The sequence below is a fragment of the Aplidium turbinatum genome, chromosome 11, assembly GCF_918807975.1.
Source record: "Aplidium turbinatum chromosome 11, kaAplTurb1.1, whole genome shotgun sequence".
NCBI classification, from domain to species: Eukaryota; Metazoa; Chordata; class Ascidiacea; order Aplousobranchia; family Polyclinidae; genus Aplidium; species Aplidium turbinatum.
The window spans coordinates 21858547-21880885 of NC_137482.1; the positions used below are offsets into that span (position 1 = coordinate 21858547).

Genomic DNA, 22339 nt, shown 5'->3' on the forward strand with positions numbered 1-22339 from the left:
TATAAACCTGAAACTTTTCAGGTGCATAAAGCAAGACATGTTCTTTCAATTTGTAAAGGATTAATGATTTTCTTGTGAAAATTAAGTTGCTGAGAGTCGTCACAAGTTGGTGAAGTTTAAGTTATCACAAGATAAATCTGGTGCTTAAATTGTGCTTGCATTTAATTGATTCGGGTATATATATGATTTTACTTTCCAACGATGGCAAAATTGTTAAAATCCGAGCGGAAACGTATAAACTACAGCAAGTTTAGTGGAAGCACTTTTTACCGATCACTGCAAACAGGGGGTGGCGTATACTGAATAAGGATCGATTCGCCTTTACAATGCATTGAAAAAAATCTTCGCTGGGCGGTTAAGTTTGAACGACGATTGCTCATTTGGTAGATGAGATATAAACCTGAAACTTTTCAGGTGAATAAAGCAAGACAAGCTCTTTCCATTTGCAGAATATTAATGATTTTCTTAAAAAAATTAAATTGCTGAAAATCGGTACAAGTTGGTGAAGTTTAAGTTATTACAAGATAAAGATAGTACTTGTTTTGGATTTGTAGCCAATTGATTCGTGTAGATGTATGATCGTGCTTTCCAACAATGGCTAAATTGTTAAAATCCGAGCAGAAATGTGAAAACTACCGCAAGTTTAGTTGAAGCACTATTTACCGATCACTGCAAACAGGGGGTGGCGTATACTGAATAAGGATCGATTCGCCTTTACAATGCATTGGAAAATAGTGTCGCCGAGCGGCTACGTTTGAACGACGATTGCCAGTTTTGTGGATGAGATATAAACCTGAAAGTTTTCATGTGCGTAAAGCAAGACATATTCTTTTAGTTTGCAAAGATTTAAAGATTTTATTGTAAAAATTAAATTGCTGAGAATCGTTACAAGTTGGTGAAGTTTAAGTTATTACAAGATAAAGCTAGTACCTATTTTGTGCTACTGTTTAACTGATTCGTGTAGATGTATGATCGTGCTTTCCAACGATGGCAAAATTGTTCAAATCCGAGCAGAAACGAGAAAACTACAGCAAGTTTAGTGGAAGCACTATTTACCGATCACAGCAAACAGGGGGTGGCGTATACTGAACAAGGATCGATTCGCCTTTACAATGCATTGGAAAAAAGTGTCGCCGAGCGGCTACGTTTGAACGACGATTGCCCGTTATGTAGATAAGATATAAACCTGAAACTTTCCAGGTGCATAAAGCAAGACATACTTTTTGCAGTTGCGTTAGATTGGTACTTTTATTGTAAAAATTAAAATGCGAGCTGAACTTAGATAGCTACAACACATTTAGTTGCAAACGTTTCATATTTTTATTTTTAAAGTTTAATTGGGTAAATTTTTAGCTGAATTGATGCAATTTGGTAAATTTTATGTCATTCTAGGTAGTTATATTCAACACTCGACGTTGGTTTAATGTTTTTATTGTAAAAACATTATTGTACAAACTTCACTCTGTCAATCTCGGTGACCGGGCCTGCGTCAGTGATTCAAAGCCTCTACGAGTATGCGAAACTGCCAGGATTAAGCTCTAAAAGAAGCTTTCCCAGTCCGAGGATAAAGATTCAATCAATCAATCAATCAATCAATTGTTAAAAAATCCATATCCATTCCGCTTTATCACCTTCATTCCGCCGCTTTTCAGCATCCTTTTTTTCACCCCTTATGTAGTAGTTGCGTCCGTTTTGTGACGTCATGTTGACTAGGGTGGCGGATTCTATATTTGCACCTAATTTTTTTGGTATGAATGTTGTTCAACTTGTTTCAGTCAGCTATACATTTTAGGATATTAGTAGTTTGGTACAATGATGAAAGTAGTTGTAGTTGGAAATTTAGCCATTTTGCATTTATCGCTGGGTATAGAAAAATGGAAATTTGGAAATCCAGGTGTTCTTAATTTTCAAAGATATTTTGATTTTAAAAGTTTTGATGGTACATTAGTTTCATCCTACAAGATTGATGATATTTCTGGAGTCAGTCGCACATTTGATGGAATCGGAGGTCTTTCTGGTGGGGGTGCAACAAGTAGACTGCTTGTTAACTATCCGGTTAAAGCAAGAAATGAAATTTTAGATTATTTGTTTTTACCTGGATTTGGAGCATCTTTGCACATCTTGAAAGTTGAGATTGGTGGTGATGCTCAGAGTACTGAAGGAACGGAACATTCTCACATGCGAAGTGCAACTGATGAAAATTATACCAGAGGGTATGGTCTGCAAGCTTTTTTTATTTATATGCATGGTTGCATACTGCATAGGTTATGAAATTTAGTATGTTGCTTAATTTGTATGTTTACTATTAAACTATTAAAGCATGCTTCTGCACTCAAATATTTTTGTTAACGTAGGTGTTAATGGTCCTCTTTTAACTTGCAATGCAGTTAATTTAAGGTTTTATTCCACACTTTTTCAAAAATTAGCAGATATTAGAATATTAAGACCCATTTCATTATGTCCATTTTAATTTTACATGTTTTTTCTCCTTAGGTACGAATGGTGGCTTATGAAAGAAGCAAAACTTCGAAACCCAGAAATTAAGTTAATTGGCCTTCCTTGGGGATGGCCAGGCTGGATAGGGCAGGGGAGTTCTTGGCCATACGAAAATGTCACATTAGCAGCGACATGCATTGTCAAATGGGTTCAAGGTGCAAAAGTTTACCATAACTTGACCATTGACTACATTGGTATTTGGAATGAAAGGCCGTATAATGTAGCATACATAAAGGAACTGCGGAAGATTCTAGATGCTTTTGGCTTTAAGTGAGTGAGTATATGTAATATCACTTACCCTTGCTTTACTACATGCTACAATCATGTATAATATATTAATAAAGAACATCCTAACCAGAGACCTACCATTTTTGAAAATCAATGTAGTTTTTGTAGTCATTACTGCACTGATGAGACTTAAAAAGTCGAAACAGTTTCTGCAGTGATTGTTCTTCAAGATACAAGTTTTGAAGTTATTGCTATTTAATTGTAAATTAATTGGTTGTGTGCAACTGCATTGTAAAAAAGAGTTTACATCATCTGCACAGTAGGCTATTCATTAAGTTCAAAGTATGGTTCGCAATTGTTGCAAAATTGGTTGTGAAAATTGTACTCTGATGCTGAGAAAGCTTCAAAAGCCCCACCTTTGCAAATGGCATGCTTATGTAGGTTGAAAATATCTGACACAAGTTGGGTCATTGACAGTGTAAAATTTTACACTTGTATCTTACAAAATATCACATCCCTTTAATGCTGCTGAATAGGGTGGAGTGAAAAATAAAAAAATTGAATTTCAAAAAGTGGTTTTGATATATGGCCCCAAATATCAAATGAAATACTTCTATCATAATTTTGGGTTCTTGCACCCTCTAGTGGCCGTGCAATTTCACCAAACGAGCTGAAAATAGCTAATTTTGCCATATCTCGATAACCGCTTATACTAGAAAGTTAGTTTTTGGCTTAAATGCTGCAGAAGTAACATGTTTCTATCTTATTTCCAAAGAACTTTCTCTTAAAAATGTACAGAAAAAAAGTTACAAGCAAATTACTGATTTTTTAAAGTAAAATCAAGCACTGATACAGTGGGTGCGATGTCAAAAGTGTATAATGATTGATCTTATGACTGTGAAACATACCCCATCAAGTAGAACTACTTTTAAAAACTTACTCAAACAAATGAAGTCCTCTTCTAGTATAAATGCACTTGATCTTAGCAATCAAAGAATCAATAAAACAGTCTAGTTTTAAAATGGACTTCGGGTAACCCACTATTTTTATGGCTGATTCACACTGTCACAGTTCGGCTTCGATGAGGCAGAATATAGTTTTGTTTTAGAAATTCTTAAATAAACTAAATTCATTGTGTGCATATTTAATTTGTATTTCAAATGTCATATTGAAGTCAAAGCGCTTAGTGTGAATCAGTCCTTCACATTCTTACAGCTGTTGTATGGTTTGTATCACACAACTCCATATTGAAAACACAAAAATTTCAAAGCTGGTTTCAGCATCACACAGTATTAGTCTGCACAAACATTAAAATCATGTTTGGTATTAAAGAATTTCGTCAGCTTTCGGGACTTTAGTTTTTGTCTGATAGTGATGAGGCCATCTCTACGTTTTAATCCAGATACATGAGCAGATGCTTCAGTCACCACTTTCACATGTCTTTCCACTGCCTGGTTGTGGCAATGATGATTGAGCCTTAATGGTGATTTTCTCAGATTTTTTAGCTCGAAGTCTGACAAGTTCTTGATTACTGGCGGCTGTTCAATATCTTTGAGGTTTAAGTTGACAACTTGGTGAAAAGATTTAGCCTTGATGTTAATAACTGGAATTTGGAACAATCTGATGTTGGTATCAATGTTGCTGTTTGGAGGTTTGGGTTCATTTACATAGATACCCACCTTCAAAGTTGTCAATTGGAATGTGGTATTGTGCGTTTGATTTATGCATATCTGTGATCTTGTTTATTGCAAGTCTTCGGAGGCCTTCATCATTATCACCAAGCATTCCCAGCAAAACATTTTCTGGATGTGCAAAATATGCATTTCTTTGTAACACAGATAGTGCAATGGTGCGAATTCGTGTATTAGGCAGCTTTGTGACAAGGAAAACAATATTGAAGAAATTCTTAGCACTATCAACAATGGAATTGTGCATTCTGATTTCAAACCACGATGGAAAATACACCTCCATACAAAATTGTGCAAGATATTTCAGATTGCTTGATGGCTCACTCTGTCCCACATAGAACCTCAATATTCGACATGCAAGAGTCAATCATCTTGAATGAACAATCGACCCAACCTCTAAATATTGAAGATCTAGTTCAACTCAATCATATTTAGCAACATTGACACCAACATAAGATTGTTCCAAATTCCAGTTATTAACATAAAGGCTAAATCTTTTCACCAAATTGTCAACTTAAACTTCAAAGATATCGAACAGCTGCCAGCAATCAAGAACTTGTCAGACCTCGAGCTAAAAAATCTGAGAAAATCACCATTAAGGCTCAATCATCATTGCCACAACCAGGCAGTGGAAAGACATGTGAAAGTGGTGACTGAAGCATCTGCTCATGTATCTGGATTAAAACGTAGAGATGGCCTCATCACTATCAGACAAAAACTACAGTCCCGAAAGCTGATAAAATTCTTCAATACCAAACATGCTTTTAATGTTTGTGCAGACTAATACTGTGTGATGCTGAAACCAGCTTTGAAATTTTTGTGTTTTCAATATGGAGTTGTGTGATGCAAACCATGCAACAGCTGTAAGAATGTGAAGGACTGATTCACACTAAGCGCTTTGACTTCAATATGACATTTGAAATACAAATCAAATATGCACACAATGAATTTAGTTTATTTAAGAATTTCTAAAACAAAACTATATTCTGCCTCATCGAAGCCGAACTGTGACAGTGTGAATCAGCCATAAAAATAGTGGGTTACCCGAAGTCTATTTTAAAACTAGACTGTTTTATTGATTCTTTGATGGCTAAGATCAAGTGCATTTATGCTAGAAGAGGACTTCATTTGTTTGAGTAAGTTTTTAAAAGTAGTTCACAGTCATAAGATCAATCATTATACACTTTTGACATCCCACCCACTGCATCAGTGCTTGATTTTACTTTAAAAAATCAGTAATTTGCTTGTAACTTTTTTTCTGCACATTTTTAAGAGAAAGTTCTTTGGAAATAAGATAGAAACATGTTACTTCTGCAGCATTTAAGCCAAAAACTAACTTTCTAGTATAAGCGGTTATCGAGATATGGCAAAATTAGCTATTTTCAGCTCGTTTGGTGAAATTACACGGCCACTAGAGGGTGCAAGAACCCAAAATTATGATAGAAGTATTTCATTTGATATTTGGGGCCATATATCAAGACCACTTTTTGAAATTCAATTTTTTTATTTTTTACTCCACCCTACTGCTGAATGGAGTAACTGTCCTTAAAGTAAGCTAAACTGCATACCCTGAGAGTTAGTATCATTCCTTGATCTGATTGTAATTAATATTTCTGTAATTAATAATCTGATTGTAATTATACTGAAACAACAAAAGCTCATTACAAGACTACTGATGTTATAACCGGAATGGCCCGTTTCGGCTAGTCCGATTCGGCTGATCCGATTCGGCTAGTCCGATTCGGCTGTTACCCTTTTCGGCTACAGCCCGATTCGGCTAGTCCGATTTGGCTGATCCGATTCGGCTAGTTCCCTATTGGGCTACAGTCTTTAGCGGTTAGTTCCTTATTCGGCAATTTTTTGAAAATCCAACGATAATCCTTCTGTAATCCAACAAAATCCAACATCGTTTCTTTTGCATTCCGACAAATTTAGCGAAAACTGTTCGAATTATTAAATTTCTTTTATAGTTGAAATTATCGAAGCTTTAGATGAGTGGGGTTTTGACCTAACCATTGAGATCTTAAAACTAAAAAGCGAATTAAATTTATTTTTGAACTATTACTGTTTGCTCAGATGAAATTGACATGTGTCATGCATCGCCGTCTGCATGCAAACTTAGAATATATTATAATCCTCAACTATTACAAAATTCCACTATTACAAATTTACACAATTCCACTATCAACTATTACAAATTATTAAAAAAAACAAAATCTAACGACTCCTTCTGTTTATTTACAGTAGAGAATTTTGTATTTTGATCTCGAAGCTTTAGATGAGTGGGGTTTAGACCTAACCACTGAGATCATAAATCATATTTATGACACCGGCATAGGCGCCGACTTTTATTTTTGCACGGGGTGGCGGATAGCACAATATGGCAACCTAAAAACTTTCAAACTGCATGTTTTTGTTTTTTACTAAGCGTGTTTCGTAGATGCAATTGTCTTTTCACACCTGATTTGTAGCTCGATAATTAATTTACAAAGCAACTTTACAACAAAGCACAGGAGGTATGTCGTGAATTTTATTGTTACGTTGTCGCTCTGACACTTAGTATTTGGCAAAAGTATTTTTGCGAACGGCAGCTCTGTCAATCCAACTGTTAATCAACTGGTCAAGTTGTAACCGTTAAGCTTCAGCTTGATAAACATTTAAAATTAGGATGTGGTTCTATCGCTGTTGCGTCATGGTAGATCACAAGTAGGTTTTTATGCGCCTGAGTGCACTACTAAACGATCGCTCCGCCTCGCAGGTGGTGGAAGGCAACAATAAGTATATTTTCACAATGCAGACCACGTTTGGAAGCATTAATGATCTTGTTTCATTGCTTGCAAATAGATCAAACAGTTGCGACAGTTGAACGCTTTTTCGGTGGCATCTTTAAGCTGAATAAAACTGGAATGTCGGAGAAAACTTTTACAGGACGACTTTGTGTAATTTTTTCTATGATGTAACAAGCAACTCCTATGTCAGACCAATAAATTCCCGCCTCACAATTTGTCACGCATTGACACGCAATATTACTGCATGAAGTAGATAACAAAGTAGAAATTAAAGCAAGAAGTAGATGACAGTACACTCCAATTGAAATCGGAAAATAATTCAAAATACAAAATCTTGACTAATTGAAAAAGGCTGCTTTCATTATTGGGAATTGGCAGGGGGTGTAGCTTTCCTCGAATAGAATCATGTAAACGTGTAAATTTGCAGAACGTTAAAACTGCTGCTTTACTAGGTGCACTTTTTAAATAAAACTCAAAAAGTTTCGAAAATTGCATTTTTTGAATAAAATTTGAAAATAAATATTCATTTAGGGGGTGGAGCTATCAATCATCGAGATAATTTTATTTCCAAGTATTTTATAGCTGTCATAATTTATAGCGATTTTATGAGCAGTTTAAAATTTTTCAAAAAAGATTTTTGAGGGAGGCAATGGAAAGATCGTATTTTATTGATTAATAAATCCCATTGTAAACCTAACAAATGTAACAATGACTTATGACAAGTATCAAATAAAACGATCGCAACAACAACAAGGAAAAAATCGTAGCCACGTGTTGCGTAATCTTCACGTAGCTTGCTTGATGTTACGCGAGTATCATGCTTGTGACAAAAACAATCATTTTCTTTGCAATACTGTATTGGTTCACCTCTTGCTTTACGTTGACTTGAAGCGAAAACCAATGATCAAAAAAAGATTTAAACGTCCGTTCAAATTACATTTATTTGCAGTAAGTAATGTAACCTAAGCGGGGTGGCTGCCACAGCGGTTATGGGATGGCATGGCCACCCCGTAAGTCGGCGCCAGTGGACACCGGTTACATCCCTAGTGATATGGTACTTTCCATATTCATAACTTTACCAAAGAAAATCGGAGCAACAGAATGCTCACTCCACAGAACAATTAGCCTTGTGAATTACGTAACAAACAGCTTACTCCAAATTAGGGATGTGCCGATTACAAAATTTTTGCCGATGCCGATTCTTAAATATTTGCCGATTCCGATGCCGATTTTTTGGTTAAATGATTAAAGCTGCTTTTAGTTGGCACTCTACAAGTGGTTGCGATTTTGTTACAAGTTGCTGCCTTTGAAATGTCTAAAAGCGTTCACTTTGTCGCCTGCTCTAGACAGCGTGATTTTTTACGGTAGTTCTTCACTTCTTGCGCGCTACAAAGTGGTGATAGACACGCGTTTTATTTGTTGCGGAAATCAGTGAAAAGAGAAATATCGCCATTGCTCACAGAGTTCAAAATAAACGTAGCTTAATGCAGTGTGCAAAATATTATCTTGTGCGGTTTGCAGTATTTTTCAAGAAGGTGCCAGAAACAAGAAGAGAAAAAGACTAGAGTGTAAAAGAAAATGAACGCAGCGGTATTGAATATACAAAAACCTTTAAAAAAGTAACACACCAGCCTTGCATTCAAAGTGTATCAATAGGCGAAAAAAGAAAAACATCTTGTGAAGAAATTACTATTGTTTTTGAACGCAGAGTTGCAGCCAATCTTGTTGCTTAGCAAACACGTGAAGATTACCGGGTAGCTGGTTTGATTACGTTTGCGCAATCACACGATTGTTTGTTGAACGCATTTAGCGTAATCGGCCTATACAGTACTTGGAATTTACTTCTCTCTGCTTGGTAAATTAACATTAAGCAACTTTCAGTAACTGCAAATTTTACAACGATTAAACAATAATTACAAAGAACATTTCCGCTTTTTAATATTCAAAATTAAAGGCACGTAAATTAAAATGCAATAACATCAACTTTTCTCCAGTTGCTGAAGTAAGTTTGTTCCGTTGAGGCGTAAAAATATTGCCACCTGTGCTAAAAATTCCTTCGCTTTCGATCGACGATGGTGGTGACGAAAGCAATTTATTTGCAATCTTTTAGGTAATCTTTTTTCGCGTGTTTACTAAGTGACAAGATTAATTCACTGCAATTCAGCGTTTGAAAAGATATAACTTGCAACTTCACTCGTTGTTTTCCATTGGCGCCCTTTGTTTTTTTCTAAAAGCGTTTTGAATCTTTCAGACAGTTGCTCTCATTTTCTTTGCAGTTTATACTCCCTCGCTTTTTATCTTCTTGCTTTTAGCGCCTCGCATACTGCAAGCGGCACTAAAATAATAACTGTTACGTAACAATCCATTTCTCCTTTAACTTCTAACGGTGAAATCATTCAACTTTTATACTTTATCTGGTCTGATTTTCACTGAACGTTTTTCGTCATTTGAAAGAAAGAAAGTATTTTGATCTCGTGCCTACTAAACAAGAGTTTACAAAATGGCGGGCAATCGTCATAATTTAGATTTTAGACTACCGCTCTCCGAATGCTAGTTAACTCTGATGCGGTTGTTCAGAGAAGCCATTCTTTGATCGGTATTTCCACGCGCTCGCGCTACTTTTGATTAGGAAACTTTGATAAAGAATCGGCATTTTTTTCCGATGCCGATTCTCCAAAAGTTGCCGATACCTGCCGATTCCGATGCCAATTAATCGGCACATCCTTACTCCAAATCATGATGATGAGATTGAGACCAAAACTACAATCGGAAACTTCAACAGCACAGTTTTTATTTGTTCCTGACAAAGGGACCACAAAAGGAATTTTTACATCAAAAATGATAACAGAGAGATGTGTCCGATCTCCAGATCTTATCAACGCTTACAGTGAGATGATTTTAAGAGACATCGAACATATGAATGGAGTAAAGGTTGGGGTACAAAATGCAACAAGCTTGAGATACGCTGATGAATGATGATACAGTCCTGATAGCAGAATCTGCAAACGATCTACAGGACTTATTAAATTGTGCTGTCAATAACAGTACACCAATGGGTTTAGAGTTAAATTCAAAAACAGAATGTATGACCGTATCAAAAAAGAAAACTTATCCAAATTGCAACCATACGCTCAATGGTGTGTTGCACTCAATGGTGTGAAACAAGTTGATAAATTGAAGTATCTTGGGTACACTATAACTTGCGATGGCAAAGTGACACTGAAATTAAAAAGAGAATCGCTATAGCAAAGGATACTTTCAGTAAAATGAGCACAGTCTTCAGGAATCGCAAAATGACAACAAAGACCAAAATTAAACTTTTGAAAGCATATGTAGAATCAATTCTAACGAAGGAACTAACCAAAGGAATTTCAGGTGATGTAACGCCGAAACCCAGGTTTACTCTAAACTGCCACTTAGGTTTTAACTTCATCTTTTATGGCAAACGCTATTTGGCAACTGTGTTTTTTTCGTTGACACGTTTTCGTTGAGACTTTATCTCATTAACCCCTATTGGTAATCATGAAAACTGTTGTTTTCATGTAAAACACATATTTTGAACGAACCCAGACATCAAAACTCGTCATTTTTACATTGATTCAACGTCTGCAGACGTTGAATGAATGTAAAAATGACGGATTTTGCCGTCTGGGAAGGCACTCAAAGGTAAGCACTGGATAAAATGCAAGAATGCAAAAGATACCATATTGTCGAATTAAAATACAAAATTCTCTAAATAAACAGAAGAACCGGACATACATTTCTCTGTTATCATTTTTAATGTAAAAACTCCTTTTGTGGTCCCTTTGTCTGGAACAAATAAAAACTGTGCTGTTGAAATTTCCGATTGTAGTTTTGTTCTCAATCTCATCAACATGATTCGGAGTAAGCTGTTTGTTACGTAATTCACAAGGCTAATTGTTCTGTGGAGTGAGCATTCTGTTGCTCCGGTTTTCTCTGGTAAAGTTATGAATATGGAACGTACCATATCACTAGGGATGTAACCGGTGCATGGCGATCTATACTACTGGCCATCCCAACGTGGCAACAGCCAAATAATGTGGGGGCCTATACAAAATTTCAATATAGCGACTGAGATAAATGTTACAACATGAAATCAGCAATTTTCATTGGTCAAGTAATGTTTTTTAGCCTAAAAATTGTAAATACAGTGCCAAAACGTAATTAAGATGTAACATTATTAAATAAGTGGGAAGAAACCAGGACAATAGCTACGGTACATGTTAAGAATACCATGAAAATCAAGATATCAACAGAATCAAGGTACACGAAATCAAGAGTGACCCAACTTTCACAACAGTCCGTATGTTAAAAACTTCGTTTTCTAATCCAGAAGTATTTGTTTTTAGTAATAATTCATGCAAAACGCCTTTTTTACGCCTAATATCTGTTAGTTGCCAAAACTTAATAGGCCCCCACATTATTTGACTGTTGCCACGTTGGGATGGCCAGTAGTATAGATCGCCATGAACCGGTGTCATAAATATGATTTATGATCTCAGTGGTTAGGTCTAAACTCCACTCATCTAAAGCTTCGAGATCAACTATTGTGGAATAAAATACAAAATTCTCTACTGCAAATAAACAGAAGGCGTCGTTGAATTTAGAATTTTGTAATAGTAGAGGAGTCTAATATATACTAAGTTTGCATGCAGACGGCGATGCATGATACACGTCAATTTTATCTGAGCAAACATTGATAGTTCAAAAATAAATTTAATTCGTTTTTTTTGTTTTAAGATCTCAATGGTTAGGTCTAAACCCCACTCATCTAAAGCTTCGGTGATTTCAATTATAAAAGAAGCGATATTACAACATTCTCTAAATAAACAGAAGACGTTGTTGTCCATTTTATGTGAGCAAACAGTTCAATTTAATAGTTCAAACATATTACGCTAAATTTCATTTCAATTTGTTTTTCTTTGTCGGAATGCAAAAGAAACGATGTTGGATTACAGAAGGATTATCGTTGGATTTTCAAAAAATTGCCGAATAGGGAACTAACTGATGAAGACTGTAGCCCAATAGGGAACTAGCCGAATCGGATCAGCCAAATCGGACTAGCCGAATCGGGCTGTAGCCGAAAAGGGTAACAGCCGAATCGGACTAGCCGAATCGGATCAGCCGAATCGGACTAGCCGAATAGTAGCAGACCCGTTATAACAGTATTATATATATTTCACATGCTGCATCCTGGATTACAACTATCAAGAGTTTAAATTTGTATTGTTTATTTTTGCCACAAGACGTTCTACTCTCAATTTCTACAGCAATGATGTGCACATTGCACAAATGATATTTTCTGTGGAAAATATTGCCATTATACAATAGCACTGCAAAGCTTATTGCTAAAAGAAATCATGAAACAATCCATATAACTTATTGAATGTTGTGTGATAATATCTTTATGACATATATACATCTTCCTCTAATTTCAACAGTAACGTGATTATCATTGCTGATGATGACTCTTTTGTGAGTATTTCTTATTCCATTTTGGATGATGCTGAATTGGCAAAAGCTGTTGGAGTCATCGGAGCCCATTACCCTGGAACAGTATCAACTGCCAAGGCTGTGGAAACTAACAAACCATTGTGGGCTAGTGAAGACTACAGCACTTTCAATGATGAAGTTGGTGCCGGCTGCTGGGCAAGGATATTGAATCAGAATCATGTAAATGGAAACATGACAGCGACCATTGCATGGAATTTGATTGCAAGTTATTACGACGATCTTCCATACAAAAGGTGGTTTTAAGAATAGTTCATGCATTAATTCTATGCTCATTGCTTGCTTTGGTTGTGAAAAAGCATTTAATGTCACATTTTGATTATCGAAAGACTGTTTATCTAACAACAATTCATCAAAACGACAGTTCATCAAACCGACTGTTTATCGTAACGACAGTTCATCGACCGACTGTTAATCGAAACGACACTTTATCAAACGACGAAGCACATATGCAATTGAACACTCAGGGGTTAAGGGTTAGGATTAGGGGTTAGGGTTAGGTTTTTGATTAACTGTCGTTCGATAAATTGTGTTCGGTGAACAGTCGTTTCGATAAACAGTCGTTTCGATTAATTGTCGTTCGAGAAACTGTCGTTTCGATTAACTGTCGTTCGATCAATAGTCGTTCGATAAACTGTCGTAGTACCATAATTCATATGTGACATATATAAGACATATTCAAGAAGTTAAAGATTTTAATATGTTTTTCTCCAGATCTAGTTTAATGACAGCTAACGAGCCATGGAGCGGATACTATGACCTTGCCGACCCTTTGTGGATTACAGCTCACACCACTCAGTTTACAAAGCCCGGATGGTCGTATCTGCACACTGTTGGCCACTTGGCTAAGGGAGGTAGTTATGTGTCATTGACAGATGGAAAGGGCAGTTTAACCATCATTATAGAGACAATGTCACACGATCGCTCCATCTGTATACGGCCTCCTTTGCCAAAGTATACAGTGGAGAGCCAAAATGCATCATTTGTGATCGGAGGAAGTTTCAAGGGGAAAATCAATAAATTAAGATTCTGGATGAGCAACCTTGGATCATCTTCCACTCCGGAACAGATCTTTGTTGATAAAGGTACAATCTTTCAGTGGATCCGATAAAAAGAAATTTCTTTACTGTTTTATCACTTGATAAAACAACTCCTTCTTTAGTGTTTGGCCTCTATTATGACAAGGATGACAATTACACATGCCCGGCAACTTCATTGCGAACCTGAGACTTTTTTAAGCGTGTTTTGTGATTTTACGTACATTTTCGAAACCACGATAAGTTAATATTTAATGTGTCTTACCAACTAATCATTAATTTGATAATCTGTTGTGTGATGTTATGTAACTTGTCCCACACACTACCAGGGCTGCGATTTTTTCTTTCTTGTCGAACGACCAAAAATTCTGCGTTTGTTTGTCGAATAGTGGTATGACGTCACAAGAGTTAGATTATAAGCGTTCGATTATAAGCGATCGCCCAGTACGTTCATCGCATCGATCAGCGATTTTGTAATGGCGAGATGGTTTGCCTTTGAAGCGAATGCTTGATTCGTAGTCGCCGTTTGCTTTATGGCGGAGGAACTTGGCCTGTTGCGTCGAGTTTCTTCCACTATAACGCCAGCCATTTTTTTATGATTTAAATTTTTCTGTGTTAAAAACTCTTAGGTAAGAATGGATATACAGCACTGCAAGTTACAGAAATCAGCCGAAGATGTTAGATGTGTTTACCGTAGTTCGTCTCGTAACTCGTTGGAGAGCGTTCCAGCTTCAGACCTAGATCTATCGATTGTTGGTGGTACTTCAACATGAGATTGAGACGTCGTTGCAACTTCCTGATCGCTTCCTGATGAGCTTGAACATCTAGTGAAGACGTGCTATCGCCAGGGCCTGGCCTTATATTTGCAGATGGAAGCTCACCGACCGAACTTGAACTGCTTGTTGGTTGTGCTTGGGCAAACTCAGAAACGTTATCACTGTCTCGTCGAGAAGCATGCTTTTGCTTACCCCTTTTCAATTAAACATGTTCAAAATTGAGAATGCTTTGCGACGCTAGGCTACTAAACGCTATTAGCCGGAAGTTTACCTGAATGATAAGTTCCAAAGTGACGTGGCAATGCTTCTCTCGATAGCTCTTTCGAACAGATCGCGCACTTCACTCGCTGTTTGCTGAACCATAACCGCTTCTCGGTAAGACCGACCGAAGCTTTTGCCATCCGTGTTGTCGGAGGATTCTATCGTTTTTTAGTCATTACCGGATACTGACTAACTGAAGATTATCCTATCTGTAGTTGGGCAAAGCTATGCTGTGTTTACAACTTGCCTATTACCTTGCCTTGTCCAATAAATGTCCACTCCCAGTGACTACCTCTACCTACTATTCTTCTAAAAGCGAACTCTTATATATAGCGACCTTTCTTATCTCTGATTCTGAACATCTGGTCGGAAACTAGGCTATTTTCTTGATGTAAAAAACTTGCGTAATAAGTAGGCTTTATTGTGTTCTTTTATTATGTGCTTCTGCGATTATTTTCTCGTGTATCAATCACCTGCTTTAAGTTATATAACAGAAAGGAAATCTTAAATTTGTTTTCGTCATCATGCACTGGCTACATAAATCCATCATTGTTAAATCTTTCAAAGGATGGCATCTCGCCTGGTGCGAGACAAATTTCCTGCAAATGTCCAGACTTCCCAGCCAGCAAACTTGTTGATACATGTCATGCATTGTGATTCAACATCTGCAGACGTTGAATCAATGTAAAAACGACGGGTTTTGCTAGCTGGGTTGTGTGCTTTTGTGAATGTGCAGCATCGCCCATTACGTAATCACAGAAACTCTTTTAGTGGAAGGAAGTCGACTTCCAACCGTGTTTATCTGTCTACTATTCTTTATTCACATTGCAAAACATTTCAGCAATCTTGGAACAACAAATGCATAAGTCAGACATAAATACACACTTGCAAACACGTTGACAACTAAAAGTAGCCTACTTCAGTTATTTTATCTATAAAAGAAACCCGTTGTGTCGAATAGCACGAAACGTGTGTGGCGAAATGTTTGATGGCAGGCGTTAGAACTTCGATCAAAGCATTTTCCCGCAGTGTTCAAAATGTTCTGGAAGAGAACTCCTTTCCATAAAAATAGCGGCTTTTTTATTTGTATTTCTGAACATCTGGTCGGAAACTAGGCTGTTTTCTACATGTGAAAAACTTTCATAGCAAGTATCCAACAGTCATTTTACCAGAGCAATATTGTTAATTGGCTCAAACGCGAAATACAAACTGGCATAGACGTTGACAACTCAACGTAGCCTAGGTTATTTCATCTATAAAAGAAACCCGTTGTGTCGAATAGCACGAAGCGTGTGTTGCGAAATGTTTGATGCCAGGCGTTGGAACTTCGATCAAAGCATTCTCCCGCAGTGTTCAAAATGGCGGCGCTGACGCCTTGGGAGTTTCGCGTGTGAAGCGTCGCTTTTAGACCTTGCTTTGAAGTAGGCTACCTGGCGCAAGAAAGTTTACGTAAGTCAGCACTTTTATGATTGCATCACGTGATGCCCCCCCCCCCCGATTGTTCCTCGACCTGACGATGTTTAGTCCTCTCTCAGCTTTTTTTTTTATTTTTATTTTCCTATTTTTTTTTTTTTTTTTTTTTTTCATAAGGCACGGCGTTTGTCGAATAGTGATGGCGCGTGTCGAGTGACCTCGTCACCGAAAAAGGCAAAAATCGCAGCCCTGCACACTACCTACGGTAATTCTTTTAATGCAGTGCGGTACCATACTTTACAACCATTTTGTTAAAGATATATTTTAACCATAAGCACACAAAACCAAGCCACAACACCGCAAGTATATACAAGAAATGAAATTGTAAACATTTTTGTTTGCATATCTAGTCTTTGTCAACTGTTTGAGAAAACTGCTTTGCATTGCTCAAATAGGAAATGAAAATTTACATTTGTTTTTCGAAGGCTAAACCAGAGCTAAATGCACTGCCGAAAAAGTTCCCAATTTTGTGTGTTTGTATAATACACGCCGTGTTGTTGCTTAGTTTCTTTGCTTATAATTTGACAAAGTGCCTTGTTTACTCAAGTTGTATTTTATAAGTACTTCACTTTATTAGCCGATAGAAACACTGGAAAAAGGCATTTTGTGTTAATAATTGCTTTGATTGGAGAAACAAACCCTTTCTGTTTTACCCAAACTGAGATTTCTTTGGTGAAAGCTTTCAAAGATGTGGCGTTCTTTTTGTGGGTTTTGCTTCGGCTAGGATTACCAGTGAGAATTGCGTTCCTCAAATACGTTCTGTCCAACGCACCTTTTACCATTGATTTCATTATCTCCAGGTAATTCTTTCAATGCTGTTTTGTCCGTCTTCGCTGTGGTTTCCCTTTTTTCTCTTGCCGACTTTCAGCAGTTGTATTCGTATGTAGTTGTACACCTTTTTGAAATGCAAAATGGCACATTGACGTGATGTAGCTTCAAAGCAAATTTAAGTACAGTATTGTACTCCAAGTTGTTGTGCGGTTGGATATATTTATGCTGTTGTTCCAGGTGTTATCACTGCCGACTCACAAGGGATATTCAGCTTGCATTTACCACCGGATGTTGTTGTAACGTTATCTACGGTCAGTACTGCCAAGAAAGGAAGTTATCCTGCTCCAAGTCCATCGAAGCCTTTTCCGATTCCTTACCATGAGAACTTTGATCCCAATGGATTCAGTGAAGCAAGTAACTTCGCTGATCAGTCGGGAGCTTTTGAAAGCTTTTACAATGCAACCAGCGGTGACCATAAGTGGACACTGAGACAGGTGCGTGTCTTTCTGTTGTCAGACGTTGACAGACCATTTACTTCACAAGCTTTTCACCAATTTTTTTTGCTGTTTTCTACGATGGATTTCCTAAGATTTCTCTCCTAAGATGGTATAGACATGTAGGGAGAGAAGAAGGAATTTTTCTTCGAAAGGCATTGAATTTGAAGAAAGATAGTAAGAGGAAACAGGGACGTCCAAAAAGAACATGGAAGGAACAGGTGAAGAATGAGGCAAACAAAGGCGGACTAAAGAAAGACGATGCATTGATGCGATGGATGATGCGATGACCAGATCGAGATGGAGAATAGAAGTGAAGGCAATCGCTGCAAGCAAAGAATCGGCCACCCCCACTAGTGGGGACAAAACCGAATTTGGATGATGATGATGACATGTGTCGATCATGGCTTGAACAATTCTGTGTGGTTCATGGCTTTGTGACGTGACCATTGTTGAATTAATTGATCTTGAAGAAATAGCGAAGGTCGTTCCTTTGACAGCTTCGAAAGATTTGTTGAAAATTAAAAAAACTAAAAGCAAAGTTTCATAGCATTATTCTCCCTGTATTTGTCCAACGATTGATGTTCTCCTGCTGGCAATGGAGGGTTTGCACGCAGTTAAAGTTGTTTTTGTGACTGAAACAGTGTTCTGAGTTTTTAAACAGCAATAAAGCACAAGTGGCAATTCAGTGTTCGATTTCACCTGGTTATTTTTTTGTAGGTTGTCACTCAACGGCCAGTGACGTGGTGTGATGATCCCAATCTGGGAATAACTCTGATCGGAGACTATTCCTGGTCGGCTATTAATGCAACTGTGTCTGTGAAGAATGAGGGAAGCCAAGGTGTATTTTTGGCGTTAAGGTAAAACGGCATAGGCTCGTGAAAGTTAACGTATTTCTATGAAAAAGGAAGCGCTTGATTTGTTGAACTCAATAAGGAAAGAAGAATTTGTATCATCAAATTGTTTCTGGAGTATCGGTTCGTTAAGTGATTAATCCCAACCAAGAAGATTATTTCAGTTGGGAATGAATAACCTGTCTTGTCTTCTGTGGCGATCCCGTTTAATTACCGCAAAGACAAACTGCCACCCCAAAGTCTCAATTGTTGCGATATCATCTGCAGCCTGGTTTGATAGCAGTATCGTGACGGATATATGTGATGCCCGCCCAAAGGCTGAAGCACGTTGTCTATCGGTACTCTTGTCTTTTAGGCTCGACTGCCAAACACACTTTCATTTTCTTTATTGATAGGGTCGATAAAGGTGGTTGCGACGCCCGGATAGCGAAAGGTTTGTTTCTGTGGCTCAAAGTAGGCGGTGTTTGGACAATCAGCTCTGACCTCGAAAGAGAACATGTCCTCAAAAAGTGTTATTCTGACGAGAAGTGCTGGAATGTGCAGGTGCGGTTGTGGTTGGACTTGTCATCAGACTTATTAATTTGTTTAATTGTTTGCAACATCAAATTGTGACTTACTATGTCTGAAGGTAATTTATGTTTTTTGTATGAATACTAGGCTACACGTTGTGTGCAATCTAAGTGCAAAAATAATAAGTGTCATATGACTCATATCACTCAATCATATTCAATATTCATACTACCAAACATTTGTCCCTTGCAATGTTTTCTCTCGAACTAAGTTTATGTTTCAATGTTCTGTGCTTAAGGGTGAAAGGTACGGAAAACTAGGGATACAAGCATGGTGTGTAAGAGGTATCTCTGAGATATCGAGTATAGCATGACAGGCGATGAGTGCAGTTTATAAATAAAACGAGCTAACCCATTTTGATCATATATTGAAGTGTATTTTTAGAGACTACACCCTCGTAGCACCGTTCTCATTATTTAATTCCATCGTGGGAACATTTCTGTTCAGGTGAGCAAGGGTGGTTGGAACACAATCAGCCTGGCAATTGGAAAGGAAGGCAAGATGAACGCTTACATCAATGGGGTGGTTGTTTGGGAGAGAACCATTAAAGACACGGATGGAATTCCAGCTAATGGATTCGTAGCCATTGGGACCAAAGACTTCGCCTTAGCTCAATTCGATGACTTCAGCGTTGAGTCATTACAATAGCTCTCGCAACCTAGTGTCAAACTACACTCAGGCAGCAAAATCCGAAATTTTTACGTTGATTCAACGTCTGCAGACATTGAATTTATGTAAAAATGACAGATTTTTTTTTCTGGGAATATATTCAAACATAATTTAACTATAACTTTAACTTAACTTTAACTTAAACTATTAACTTAAACTTTAACTATTTACCTATCTTACAGCTATTTGTAATACAATGACATGTCGTACTAAAGTCTTTACCACGTTGATTTATGCGTAAACTTCTGCGGGTATCTTTGACGAATTGTTCAATGACTTGAAATGCAGCAAGGTTACTTGGCCCGATGTAACAGCTTAGCGAATATGACATTCCGTCTCACGCAATAACTGCTTGAGAATTAAGAGCAGATCTTGTGGGTAGAGTAAAGCTGGACTACTACTTCACTTTGCAAGCGTCAAAGTTTTTTCATTCTTCGACGGCTCTAGTTGTAACGTTTGCAAACCACCTTAGTGCTTTGGCTAAACCCTAAGAACTGTATATAGTTTATCCTTTGATCTGTAATTGGAAGAGATTGGTGCTTTTATATTTCATTGTTGAATGCTTGATCACTGATGTAGTTGTTTACAGTTTACAACGATTTTTTAAATTGTAGCAGCATTAATTTTTTACTTTTTTTTCTGTCGCCGTGCAATATAAGAGAATTACCCTTCAAATTGAATGAATATGTTGTGTGCTTTATATTCTGCTGATCATTTTATGTGTCGCAATAATTTTGACTTGTTACTGAATGGTTTATGCATTGCATACCATGGGCTTTGCCACCTACACTGTAATGTTTCAACATCGGTGCCAGTTTCTATGCGATTTGAAATCACTTTGCAATTGACCTGATGATGCAGTATGTTTAATATGTTACGAAAACCGACGTTGCATAAAAGTGTGTTGGTCGTTTATCTTCATTTTGTTTCGTAGGAATCATGCCAATTAATCTTTTTCTTCTTTCGTTGCCATTTTGCTCATTTGTAGCAATGATTGACTATCTTGTGTGCAGTTTCGAACTTGAAACACTCGCAACTCAGCCAAAAAATTAGTCTTTTTTTATGCTCATTTAACGTTTGCAGACGTCAAATCAATGTAAACAAGAACTAATATTGGCTGGGAATGTCTTCAATGAATGTCTTCCGGCTCGCTATTAATTCGTCCTGTTCGCATTAACCTATGGAGACGTTAATAAATCAATGTAAAAAATGACCAATTTTTCTATGTGGGATGGTTTGTTTTCTGGACCTTACACTTTCACCGAAGTTATGTTTTTGTTCTATCGGACGTCGTAATTGAATTGAGTTGTCGCAAAAAAATTTTCACCAATTTTCTGAGTTTCGTCTGCATTTGCTGTGAGTAGCCACAGCACGTTTTTTTACCATTTATAATTTTTGCAACTTCATGTCCAACAATGTAAAATTTAATTGTCATAGGCATCACTCCGTCCCGAGCGTCATTGAATAAGGTCGGATAAATTTTATGAATATGCTTGCTCAGGTTTATTTCCACAGCGTTAGACATCGCCATGCTGCCAGCAGGTCGCCTAGCAGCTATTCAAACATCTTATCTTTCTTGAGGAAGCGGGCTTCACAGCAGCTGTAGCTTATTACCTCGCATAGGTTGATAAAAAACGTCATATGGGGATTTGGGAGGGTGAAGGAAGTCATAAAATTTCATGATGTCTGAATAGACCGCCATACCTTTCAAACAAAGGCATGTCTTCAAACGATACTGATCTACACAGTTTGTACCTACATTGTGGGCGTCGCTATAATAATAACATCTGGACTGATACCTAAAACGCTAGGCCTCAGCTTGGCAGCAAACAGGATTGCCGTATTGTCGGTCTTAATGCCAACTTTTAGAAATTTGACGACTTTTTATTAGATTCTCAGGTTAAAATATGGCGTGGTCGCAACACCTTAGGGTTTAGGCTATGGTAGTAATCATGCTGTTGACAAAATTAGCCAAAACTACAATATTATGAAAAGGTGTTTTGTAAATAAGCTACTGCGCATTGATAAACAGAGTTTTAAACTAGTTACAATGCTGAAAGAAATGCCAAAAGCATATCAAAGTCAAAATAGCATGCCCAACACATTAAAAAAGCGCTCAAATTTGATGTTAAACCTGCCAATATGGCAACCTTGTTTGCTCCCAAGATGAGGCCTAGCGTGTTAGCTTTCAGTTCAGATGCTATTATAGCGACAACAGATTCATTATAGAAATGGTTGAGGTCTGTAGAGCCAAAGAGTAGATGGATGCTGTGACGTCGAATATCTTCCATTTGAAAACGAGTCAAACTTTGCGTTTAGTCAAGAGAAACCAGAATTTGCAGCGGCAAAGAAAAAATAATGCTCGAAACAGCAAGCAGGTATCACTTATTATGTTTCATACTCATACCACAGCTTTCGATGTGGAGCCAATTTAGTGGGCTAGCCTTCGCTCAGTCAGGGTAGTTTACTTATGTTTGCGTTTTATATATATATTTTTTGGTGGCTTGCTTGAAAAAAGACCAGGCGCTTCGGAGTCTGTAAGATTTACCTGTAGTTTAATTTCCGTTAGCAATCAATCATTTTATTTTTCGTCATTAACGCGTCCGGGACGAAAAAGATACTAACTACAAAAATCGATATAAACCTACCAGCACGTTAACGAACGGGAAAAGGTGGCAAAACCTTGAAAAGTTTAAAACGT

The 22339-nt window shown here is 37.3% G+C and overlaps 1 protein-coding gene across 1 annotated transcript; it reads left to right on the top strand.

The window, feature by feature from the left end:
* The first annotated feature begins 1812 nt into the window (after nt 1-1812).
* Nucleotides 1813-20944, top strand: LOC145779446 (galactocerebrosidase-like). Its single transcript, XM_082591040.1, has 8 exons — nt 1813-2213; nt 2494-2766; nt 12664-12969; nt 13448-13818; nt 17289-17545; nt 18266-18405; nt 18795-18942; nt 19417-20944. The coding sequence occupies exons 1-8, from the start codon at nt 1813-1815 to the stop codon at nt 19615-19617; spliced, it is 2097 nt and encodes a 698-aa protein (XP_082447166.1). The 3' UTR covers nt 19618-20944.
* Nucleotides 20945-22339: the final 1395 nt, after the last annotated feature.